The sequence below is a fragment of the Telmatherina bonti genome, assembly GCF_933228915.1.
Source record: "Telmatherina bonti genome assembly, chromosome: 4".
Taxonomy (NCBI): Eukaryota; Metazoa; Chordata; class Actinopteri; order Atheriniformes; family Telmatherinidae; genus Telmatherina; species Telmatherina bonti.
This window is the reverse complement of record NC_136622.1, coordinates 11571650-11583815: the sequence shown is the minus strand read 5'-3', so window position 1 is coordinate 11583815 and position 12166 is coordinate 11571650. Positions and strand designations below refer to the sequence as shown.

Below are 12166 nucleotides of genomic sequence, written 5' to 3'. Positions count from 1 at the left end.
GATGGACGATAATTTTTTTGATAATGGCCTTATAACAGAGGCGGATGGGCAGCAACAGTTGCTTTTCTAAGATCATTGCTGATGTCTTTCCTCCTTGGCATTGTAAAAACATCCCTGAATGATCAGAACCAGCAAACTGACAAAACTGCCTTTATGGGGGAACTACTTTTTGCCATTTGTTCCATAATTTAAGGAACATCCTTCTCATATCAGCATTGTCAGTGTGGAAATTGATTGAGGCAGATTATAAAGTTTGTTTAAAAACCGACTGGCTCTTAAATGATGTCTCCACTTAACCTTCAATGACTGGTATTTACAGGACACAAACAAAAGTGTAGTTTTGTTTTCAATGGAGTATTCCTCGCATGTAAAGTAATTAAACTCATTCACTCTGATACAGTATGCAAGTGGGGTTATTGATAAATTTTCATTTCCCATCATTAAATCGAATCCGATTAACTACTGAATGATTATAAACCTCCACCTTTAAATAAAGTTGCAGTTTATATCCGTGTCTGTCCAGACACATATCGTTTATACACCAATCAGGTTAATAGTAGTTCAAATAAATTTTTGCCAAGTATTTATGCTTGGCTGATATAATCAATACAGAATACAAAGTTGTTGCCATGACAAAAAAATAATCTGGTGTAAGGAAGGTAAAGAAGCTAGAGATGCTTCACAAACGTTTGCAAACCCAGATCGCAACTGACCTAACCTGATACAAGGAAAAATCCAAACGTCTTTACAGTTAGCTATTTTTTCATTGGCTGACCACTCTGAGCTACAAGCAAGCTAAATGTTTTGTGGAACTTTCTGAAGCGAGATAATTCCTAATTATTCCATGATTGACTCATTGGCTGCCAGCCATTGTCATAGCAGATGTCTTTGGCAGCCAGTGAGTTAACATTACACATTATGATCCTTACACTATCACAGATATGTCCTTTTGAACTCTGCATTTCTGCATGAGATCCTCTGTCTGGTCTTTCATACTGAGGACTTATGATTGTAACATTTCTAATAAGGTTAATCATCCCATTCATCCCAATCATCCCATTCTTCCAGCTTTTGGAAAGTGTTTAAGTCAAGGTTCGATCTTCAGAGTTTCAACTTGCTAAACCTTGAACAAGCAGCGACTATCATTTCTGAATCATTTCTGGTTTTGATGAAGTACTGCAGGACCTGAAATCACATACAATATGGATTTGCTTCCTTTTCCCTTGTTACAGAGATTTTTCTCATTCAGTAATGCAATATAATGTAAATGAATTAAATTCCTCAGCTATGCAATATCCATCAATCCACCCATTTTCTTAACTGCTTGGTCTAATGAAGGCTTACAGGGAAGCTGGAGCCTATCCCAGCAATCACTGGGCGAGAAGCAGGGTACACCCCGGACAGGTTGCCAGTCCATAATGCAGTGTATTCAGATCAATGTCACAAAGTGGCGACTTCTGCTTCTCCATCTTTACTTCTTACAGAAATCTTTTCTTCTCTATGGGCAGCTGTAGCTCAGGAGGAAGAGCAGTTGTTTGCCAACCTGAAAGTTGGTGCTTTGGTTCCAGACTTCCCAAAACCACATGCTTTAGGCAAGACACTGAACCCTACGCGGCCTCCTGATGTGTCCTACCGATTGCGGTATGATTGTGTGATAGAGCAAAAAGCGCATAGTATATGTAGAAGTTCTGTATGAGTGTGTGTGGTGCAGGGTTTGTTTTCAATGGCAAGCTGTTAACGTTCACGTGAGCACCAGGTTGTGTTTTGTTTTGCGCCTGCCCATGGGGAGGCAGGGATAAATTTGCCATTAAATCTCTTAATTCAAAAACTGTTGCTAATCAATGAAAAAAGAAAACTTGCAGTTTTTTTTATGGCTGTCTTCACTCTGAGAGCTTCTAGTTATCTATTCAACCACAAAACACTGAGAAAAGCAGGAAATAAATGCTCAACTTTTTTCTAAAATGGTGGCAAATAATACACACAATGAATCAAAGCCCAAGAACAGAACCACAAACTACTAAATTAGCATGATGTACATGATCCCTGCTCATGTAAAGCTTACCGTTAAACCTGAATTCCAATCCAATGAGGACTTTGTGTAAAATCTACAAAAAATCTGCAGTTTTTTTGGTCAATCTTATACAGAAATGTTTCATTCTGAATATAAAAACAATCAAATGCTGAAAATGAGACATTTCATGGTAAGTTTCTCCATAGAAAACATTAGCTCATTTCATATCTGATGGCAACAAAATGTGTTAAAAGCTTGGGAGAGCCATGTTTACCACCGTGTAGCATCTCATCATCTTTTATAAGTCTTTTATCAGTGGTGTAGTCCAAGGTATACGCGGGTATATGGAGTATACCCGCTTCAGCTTTGAACATACACACTTCTAAACCCTCTGTGATGCTGCTTTTACAATTACAAACATCCCTACACATGGAGCTACACCGACCAGCAGCTACGCTAAGGTTGCAGATGCTACACTGGTGCAGTTAGCCATCAGCTGCGTTAACTTTAGCCTGAACATGGACATGATAAAGATACATGCATGTCTATAAGCCTGTCTCTTACTAGTCTATGTGCCTGTACTGGTTTAGTCATTTCATAACTCTTCCTCCCTGAAACCGAAGAGCAGAATTTGTGACAATGAGCAAATATACTGATGGATTTTTGGGGTGAACTAACTGCAATGGTCTTACATGTCACTTTTTCTGAAACAGAGTTTTTCTGGGCTACTTTTTTGTCTTTAAAACAAGGGTGAAAATTTGAGAGTATACCCACATGTTGAGGGGCCTCTACACCACTGAGGTTTATAGTAGTAGGCCAGTCTACCACTGAACTTTCCCAGTAAGAGGTCTGATTTGTTATAATGGCTGCAGTGTGTCTTTTAATATCGTCTTGCTGAAATGTTCAAGGCATTTACTGGAAAAAATCTCCTTGGGAGCATGTGTTGCTCTAAAACCAGCTAGATGCCAGTTTCATCTACACTACTCCATCCCCTCATAACATCAGATTTGCCTTTGAACTGAGGCCTGATAACAAGTCGGGGGGTTCAACTCTTTGGTTCAAATTATGCTACAATCATGTGTTCCGAGAAAAAATGTCACATTTTCATTAGTTTGACCCAATTACTGTATATAAAAGATGGACAGAGCCCTCGTAGCGTCACATGTAGGTTTCTGAAGAGCAAAATTGAAGCTCATTGAGCGGTTAATACCTTTGCCACCTTGGCAGCGTCACGCGTGTCCTCTCTCCCGGAAAATACAAAAATGGGTAAAGAGGTAGAGCTGAGACTGTAAACGTGTTTATTTCTACTGGGACGTTGGTCTTGTTAACATGGAAAGTCTATGGGGATTTTTCTCTGTTTTGGAGCCCCTAGTGGATGAGGGAGGAAACACCATTTTTGTCACTTCCACATTGGCTTCACTTTTAACCACCGGAGGTTGCCGCTTGGTCTGACCAGAGCAGTTTCTTCATTGCCTTGGTTCATCTTAAATTAGATTTGGCCAACATCTGGAACGCGTTCATATACGGCTTCTTATTTGTATGGCAGAAATGTAACCTGAATTCATGGATAACACAGTAAACTGGGTTTACAGATGGATTTCTGGAAGTGCTCCTGAGCCCATGCTGTCATCCCCAAAACAAAATGAAGGCATTTAGTATCAACTTCCAACCTTGTTCGTAGCTCACAAAAATTTCTCCAGGTTTTTCTGGATCTTTGGATGATGTTATGTACTGTAGATGATGGAATATTCAAAGCCTTTTTAGTTTTGTGTTGAGGAGCATCACTCTGAAATTGCTTCATAGTTAGTTTTATTTCTGATGATCCTGTTTTGTCGTTGTTGTTTTTTTTGTTGTTTTTTTTTTTACTTTTGAGAGACTCTGCCTCTCCAAGGTGCCCTTTGTTTATAACCAATGGCGTTACTGACCTGTTAGCAATCAACTTGATTATCTGCCTTGTCTATTCAGCTGTTTCTTTTCAATACCACCTACTATTTCAGCCTCAGCGGTGCTGCTTTCATCAAGTTCAAGATGAGCTCATTTTCATTAAAATAGTAAATGTCTCGTTTTAAACACTGAATTTGTTTCTATGCTCTAATTAAAGTCATGAAATTGTGTCTCTATTTACATTTTACACAACATCTCAACTTTTCTAGAAGCTTTTTCGATTGGGTTGTATTCTGCAACTAAACAACAATAGAACCATAGTCAGTGTATCATTGTTATCTAGAATAGTATATAATAATGGCGTCTGCTGTCCAAGATTAAACCTAAATCATCGCTACACAGTCCACACGCCACAAATTACATTGTGAATCGCTAATAATTGAAGGCTTTCCATTAGCTGACAAGATTTAATAAGATGCTGGCACTAAGAGGTTTGATTGACTCTGTTTTGTAGAATGCTTTGATAGCAACAACCAGCTCATTATATAGACGTCACTTGTTGTAATGTTGTGTGCTTGATATAATACGATCAAGCTCACAAATAAACACAGTAAAGTGTCTTGATGCTGCACTGTGGTATGAAAAGGCTAATAGAAACACAGCTCTCTAAAATACCACTTTCTTCACCTTGCGCCCTCATCTTCCACATTCCCTGCTCTCTAATTCTTTTTTCCTCCTTTAGACCCCACCTTCGCCAGTTCAGTCTTTCCCCTCTTTACTCGTTTTCCCTGTCTTTGTGCACAGTACACAGAGTATACAGCCCCAGGCTGACTGGATGTGAGGAGACAGCATCACTAATACTAGCTATAAATACACCCAGTAGTACAGTACAGAGAGCAAGCCATAGCACACTCCAAAACACGGCACATGACACACACACACATGCTGTTGTCATGTGAAATCCACATAATCTTGGTCATGTTTCCACTTTTACCACGGCCTTGTGTGCTCCTTTGCAGGCCCCAAAATATCTCTGACCCACTGCATGAGTTGCCAGCAAGCTCAGAAGAAATATGATTTATTCTTTTTACAACATAGATGTAAATATACACACACAAACTTTTACATTATATATATACATGTATATATATATATATATATATATATATATATATATATGTACATACATATATATATATATATATATATATATATATATATATATATATATATAAATATATATATATATATATATATATATATATATATATGTAAATATATATATATATACATATATATATACATATATACATATATATATATATATATATACATATATATATATATAAATATATATATACATATATACATATATATATATATATATATATATATATATATATATATATATAAATATATATATACATATATACATATATATATATATATATATATATATATATATATATATATATATATATATATATATATATATATATATATATACATACATATATATATATATATATATATATATATATATATATATATATATATATATATATATATACACACACACACACATACAGTATACTCATAAAATGCATGGATAGAAGTATATGGTCCAATGATTGCGCAGAGCAACTGCACACCCCCTTCATGCATCAGTGTGCATGGGCTGTCTTACATGCATTCATGCGTGCAGATATTGGTGTATATTCACAAACAGAAGTGGAATAAAAGCTACAGACCTCATATGCAGTGACTCTTACCTTTTATCTGCGATTCATACTCAGCCAGACTCCCCTTCTCCTTCCTCAGCTTTCCGTGTGATGTCATCATTTTTAATCCCTTGACCCTCGTCTGTGACTGAGACCTTTCCTCGTGATGCTGGATTCCTGCAGCCTCACTGTCCCCGTTTTCCCAAACCTCTCAACCTTTAGCTCCTGCTCCAGCTCGGTGATCCGTGACCCTTCACCCCTGACCTCTTCGCCTTGGTTATCTACAGCTGTGTGCGGCGCATCAGCATCAGGGTCGATTGGCAGCTCTCTGCGGTGATGTCGGCTGGGTCGATTTTTCCTTGGAATACAATGAGCTTCTGATTTGAAGGCTGAGCCATAGGTGAACTGCGCTGAGCAGAAAAAACACAGAAAAGGCAGTCAGAGAGGAAGCTGCTACGATGACAAGAGGGCAAAAAATTACTCTGACCAATAGAGTCAGTCAAGAGGAAGAGGACAAATGAGGACAGGATGACAAGAAAGAAAGGGACATTGACACCAGAGAAGTGAGATTTAATATGAGGGATGGTGTGACAAGGGCAGAACACATAGTGGACAGTAAGAGAGCACCGTGATGAGGATGCGAGGGAGTACCGGATAATAAATGGGGGAAGGGAAAAGGAGAAGGGATGAATAATAGCAGTAATAAGGACATCTGATGCCTTGGGGTTAGTGGTTCGGGTCCATAAAAATAATAATTACAAAAAAAAAAAGAGAGAGAAAATGCCTGAAATCATTTTTGCTGTGCAGCTTTGTAAGAGACTTAACGCAGGATGGAGTGGTTGAAAGCCATCAGTTTGTCAACTTGTGGTTTGTTGAGAAAAGTGACTTTTAAAAATAAAAAATATTTTGGGATTTTTCTTCTGTTGCTTGTGCTGTAAACCCAAAAATAAGTTAAAGTCATCCTGCTTGGAGTGAAATATGCTCCACAAGATAGGAAGAATTGCCCTTGTCTGGGCTTCCTTAGCTCTTAAAACTGGCACTTTTTGCCAGTTTTCATACAGCCTATGTAAGAAAGACATGAATTAACCTACTGGCTGCCAAAAACTTCTGCTATGCAGGCTGAACAGATTGTCTAACCTGCATCAGCAATGGAAATTTTTACATGTGGTATTTGGACACACTGACCCAGCTCCATGCACAATTGCTCCTTCCTCGGACAAACTTTCTTGTTAAATGTGAAATAACTGGGTTCACTGCATATAAAAGCACAGACATCCCCATCCCAGACGAACCTTTTCATGGAGTTGGAAAAAAGTTTTAACTTCTTGTTTTTGTGGCCTCAAGAGGAAGAACAAAGCTCTCGCTACTCATGGAGTGTGTAACAAGCTCTAGTGTCACCTCTACAGTAATGTGGCACGTGATTGAAACTCAAATGCTTCAAGGGTTAACAAGTTCTTTTCCTCACTGAACTTTCTAAAAGTGACTGCTATAAACAGAGCTGTAAACTCAGGGTTAAGACAGGTGCTGTTGTACTGCTTCCCCATTGTATTTCAGCCCAAGCACCACACAGACCATTTCATTAAAACCTAAATGGATTGATATGTATCTTTCAATTACAATCTTTAGTTAATACTATCACAATGACTGCGATGGACTGGCGACCTGTCCGGGGTGTACCCTGCCTCTCGCCATATGATTGCTGGGACAGGCTGCAGCTTCCCTGCAGCCCCTAATTGAACAAGTGATTAGGAAAATGACTGACTGATTATGACAATGAAGCCATGTTCAGGCAGCAGTTTTGGAAATGTAATAAAATCCAAGAACATGCATGCAACTTGATATTCAAAACGCCTGTAGTTGTATATGTGTTTATATGTTACATGAGCTGCGATGGACTGGCGAGCTATTCAGGGTGTACCCCGCCTTTCGCCCAAAGACTGCTGGGATAGGCTCCAGCTTCCCCGCTACCCTTCATCGGATTAAGCGGTTAGAATAATGAATGAATGAATGAATGTTACATGAGGTCATTATTTGTGGCATATTTGCAACACTGCTCAGAAGTCAGACATTGAATTGATTTATTTCCACTTGTAATATTTGGGTGTCTACTTGGAAGCTTCTTAATAAATAATATTGTTTACGTTAATAAAACTGTATCATTATTATCACTCGACCAGCTACTTTCTCCCTCAAAAGTATTTCTGCAGCATAAAAACATGACGCATAACTGCATAAATCTTTTATATGGTCATCCCAACCACTCAACGTTATTTTATCATTAAACTGCTCAAATGTGTCAGCTAGAGAAATCCACATTGTAGCACTTGTAAAGACTTTATTTATTAATCTGAGTAAAATATCAGCATTCTTTAATACCACCTCTACTGCACTGCAAAGTTGGTTCATTGCTTTGCTAATATTTTGGTGTTAAAGTCAAATGGTGAAGTGATTGGTTATTATCCAATATAACAAAACCCAATTTGTCACATGATGACAAGCATTCATTGTGCATGACCTCAGTTGCTGCAATCACAAGCTCATAAGACATTATTGCTCATTAGTTGCATTATAGGTCAAGACTTTAAGACCGACAACTCAATCCGCTCAACACAGGATGCTAAGAATATTAATAAAAGTCTTGAAATTCAAATGAAAGCCCAAAGATAAGTCAGCGATTCTTAGCAGTGCTAATACCTGAATACACAAAAGGTAAACACACACGCTGCCACAGGAATACACACTCATAAACTCAACTTCCCACATCCTGTGTCAGTTTCTCAACAGGTTTCGGTGCTTTGCAATAAGTGCCTAAATGTGCTGCTTTCATTTGAAACACAGTTCCTCCTCACTTAGCCTCAAGCAGTCATTAGATTTGATAAAAAGAAATACCAACTCAGACGGTGACCTGGTTTAATGTGGTCTGCTGTAATCCACAGTGATGTGGGAAAAAACTCACTGATGACAAGAGCTGCTTTGCACTTTTAGATGAGGAAAGTGGGGAAAATAACCATGATGTTAAAAACGCAGTCTGGCATGGTTTGATATTGCAGTGGACGTGAATCAGACACATTGTACTGACTGTTTCTGACAGGAAATGCAGAAGAAAAACGCAAAGGGATTTCCGCAAATGAGACTGTAAGGCCCCGAGACCTCCAGAGGCTCCGGAGTGCTTCATCAGCGTGCGACCTTAATCTGCATGGAACAAAGCGAATGTAAATGATCTGAGCAAGAGAGAGGAGGGGTTGTAAGAGACTCAGAATGAGATCAGGGGGGGGGAGAAGCTCTGAGAAGCTAAAAGGGCAAGCAGGACACAGAGAGGGAGGTTATCGGGGAACAGGGTTTTATACGTGAAGTCAAGGTTAATGAAAAGAGAAGGTCATGGTGCGCTTGGTGAATATATCAATCCAACAACGAGAAGACAGAATGTGCTGACAGAGATGGCGTGCTTGATCGTTATTGCCGTGCCTTTTTTTTATTTTTTTATTTTTTTACAGATTTCTTCTAAAGACAAAGCAGACCACTAAGCAGAAGCAATACAATGGGAACATTGTGCTAGATCTTATGTGGTGATACTGCGAGGGGATTTCCTGCTGTGAGACAACCCTGCTTTGTTGACCCTTTCACAGCAACTGTACAAAACTTTGTGTCATTTTTGTAGAGAAGCATGCAAAAAAAATTTTCGTTCTTACAGCAGTGTCTCTCAGCAGAAAAATCCTCCCTGAATCCTGCAACCTTGAGGAAAACATGGATCTCATTGAGACCTTCAGCTCAGATTGTCTCACTTCCCGAAAAGCCGACTTTTTCCGCTGCAAAGTAACAATACACACACAGGTGCTCATCTGAAGCACAGCAGCGATTACAGCGGAGCATTGAAATGGTAAAAACATGCATGGGGATGTCAAACATGATCTCCTGCTAATCTGTGCTGTCAGCCATGCTTGAGCTGTATGTTCACTAATGTGGACACGGATCGGGAAGAGTCAGGTGTGACACTCATCTTGCCTGACAGACGGCTTGGAGAGGCTCATGTAGATGCATGGAGAAGATTGCTGCAATTGGTGCTAGAGAGAAAAATAACTATGGGGATAAGATACCTGAGAACACAAATGAGCCAAATGTTTTTTTTTGTTTTTTATAAAAAAATTTTTTAAAAAAGTAAAAAATGAAAAAAAGATTTATTTACAATGTATTATCTTATTTATCACAATGGATGGAAATAAAATGGAAGTAAAAATCATCCATATTAAACAGCAAAAATCAGGCTCTGTTATGAGTTATACATGTAATAAAACATGTTCCAGTTCAGAGAAACAACTTCAAACGGATGTAGTTTCACAGATCAAAGCCAAAAAAGATTAAAATCTCCGTTAAAATGTTAAACGTTAAAGTTCATGACGGTACACCTAGAAAAAGGCTTAACAACTACAGGTTGTTTAAAAGAGTTGCAACAAACAACAAAAACTTGCAGCACAGTGTAGGTTTGCAAAGTTTCTTGTGAACAAACCAGAAGTCTGTTGAAAAAAAAGTGATTTATACACACCTCACTAAAGTGGAGGCAGTTGGTTATTATGCAAAGCACCATGTTAGGAGAGAACCAAACACAGCACATCAGCAAAAACACCTCATGCCAACTGTAAGGCACGGTGGTGTAGGCATGATGATTTAGTCTAGTGGCAGACACACTACTTGACCACCTAGCAGTCATTGAATCCACGATAAAGTAAATACGAGGCCATCTGTCTGGATGAACGACGACAATCACAAAATACAGCAAAGGTGTTGAAACAGTCCAGCAATGTTCAGGCCTCTGCATGAACAAATGTTTGCAAACCTTAACAAACTGGAAAAAAAACACCGTAGAGAGGAGTGGAGTGAATTCCTCCACGTTGACGCAAGAGACGGATAGTGTCAAACAGAAAACAATGAGTTATGTAGAAGCTATTGAATCAGAGATATGCTTTGTTTCTGTCTTTGTATTTCGCCCCAGTTTCTATTATGAACCTATCAAACCCCTGAGGTCATCTGGATCAGGTCTTTTATCAGTTCACCAGACATGGAAACGCTGCATTCAGCTTCTATGCTCCACATGTCTGGAACAAACTCCCAGAAAGCCTCGGATCGGCTGAAACTGTTTACTTACATCCAGGTTATAGACCCTCCTCATCTCAGCAGCATTTCAGCAGGTTTTTATTCAAAGATTTCTTAAGTTTATTTTCAGTGCAAATCTGCATGTTTCTTTATTTATCACAATTTTAATAGTTTCCATTGATTTTTATTTCATTTTTACTTGCTTTCTTGTTTTAATTTTAAATCCTGCTTCTTATTGCTAATATTTCATCGTCTCCAAAGCACTTTGAATCCCCTTGTTGTTTATTTGCGCTGTATAAATAAACTTACCTGGCCCTGAATATATATGGAGAAAGTAAGATATATCATCTGTTGTTCTTGTTCATCCAAGATTTCAGTCACCTAAAACCTTGTATAGAAAGGAGAATGTTTTAACGTCCTGATAGATAAAACCTTATAACTGAATGAGCGCCCTTTTCTCATCTGAATGGTTCTGTTCTGTATTGTTAGCAAGTGACCCTTATGTTGTCATTAGCGTCATTACAGATTATTTAATGAGCTTCACCTCCACTTAGGCTGAAAAGCTTCGAGTTAATAAATGAAAACAAGCATCTGTGTTCGGTGACTGCAGAAGGACTGTCTGAAAACTGCTGTCACGCTGCATTATAGATAAAGGAGAATCGTGCTTTTGCACACTCTTAGCAAATAAATGTCAAAATATCTTGCTCCTCTGCATCAGTTTGATCTATTCTTTCTAAAATTGGTCTTTTTTTTGAGCATCTGAAAAAAACTGGAAAACCAAATAGCCGCTAAAGGTCCTCCAACATGATACATCTTCACCATTATTAACCATGTTTGCATGTTAAAGCTCAGAAAAACAGTTGGTTCCAAAATAGGATCATAAATACTGTACAAAAACTATATACAGACATATATGCTAAAAATGTTTCCTAATATTAGTCACAGCAACCTGGACCAAGGCAGGCTGCGGGCACCAGAGTGGGTTTTATTCTTATCGCTTATTACAAGTTACATAATCTCCCTGAAAGATTAAATCTATACACCAATCAGACACTAAGCCCACACTTTTTCTCAGGCTCATGTAAAAACTTAAGACTCACTGAGAGCTGCCATCCCAGCTCACATTTCAAAGTTTGCGGATGTGAAAGCAGCCCGAACGGCTCATCTGACAGTGGTGCAGGTAAAACGGCAGATTCAAGTGTCTTTAAGCACACTGAAGCATCAAACAGGAGTCGGTATCTCAGCATGCCAACGCAGGTCTTCGTAGAGAATTACTCTGTACCTGCAAATCTCACTCAAAGTTTTCAGCAGCAGCTTAATCCAATCATTACTGCCAAAACACAAACCACAGGGTCTGCTAGTTCAAAGATGGTGACATTGAACTGCATAAAAAAAAGAATAGGCACAAGGACTTTTAATATCATACAAAACACAGTGTGTAGTTGCAAAAGGGTGCAAATTA

General features: G+C 38.5%; 1 protein-coding gene across 2 annotated transcripts in view; it reads right to left on the bottom strand.

Annotated features, from left to right (window-relative positions):
• The window catches only part of arhgap4b (Rho GTPase activating protein 4b), a 39368-nt gene that overhangs the window by 25116 nt on the left and 2086 nt on the right, over positions 1–12166 (bottom strand). Inside the window, exon 2 of one of the 2 annotated variants that reach the window (XM_079239079.1) lies at positions 5668–6021. In XM_079239079.1, coding sequence (XP_079095205.1) covers positions 5668–5737 — 70 coding nt within the window. In that variant the 5' untranslated portion in view covers positions 5738–6021. Of the gene's footprint in view, positions 1–5667; positions 6027–12166 lie in introns of both variants that reach the window. The other variant, XM_079239078.1, reaches the window with a different exon arrangement.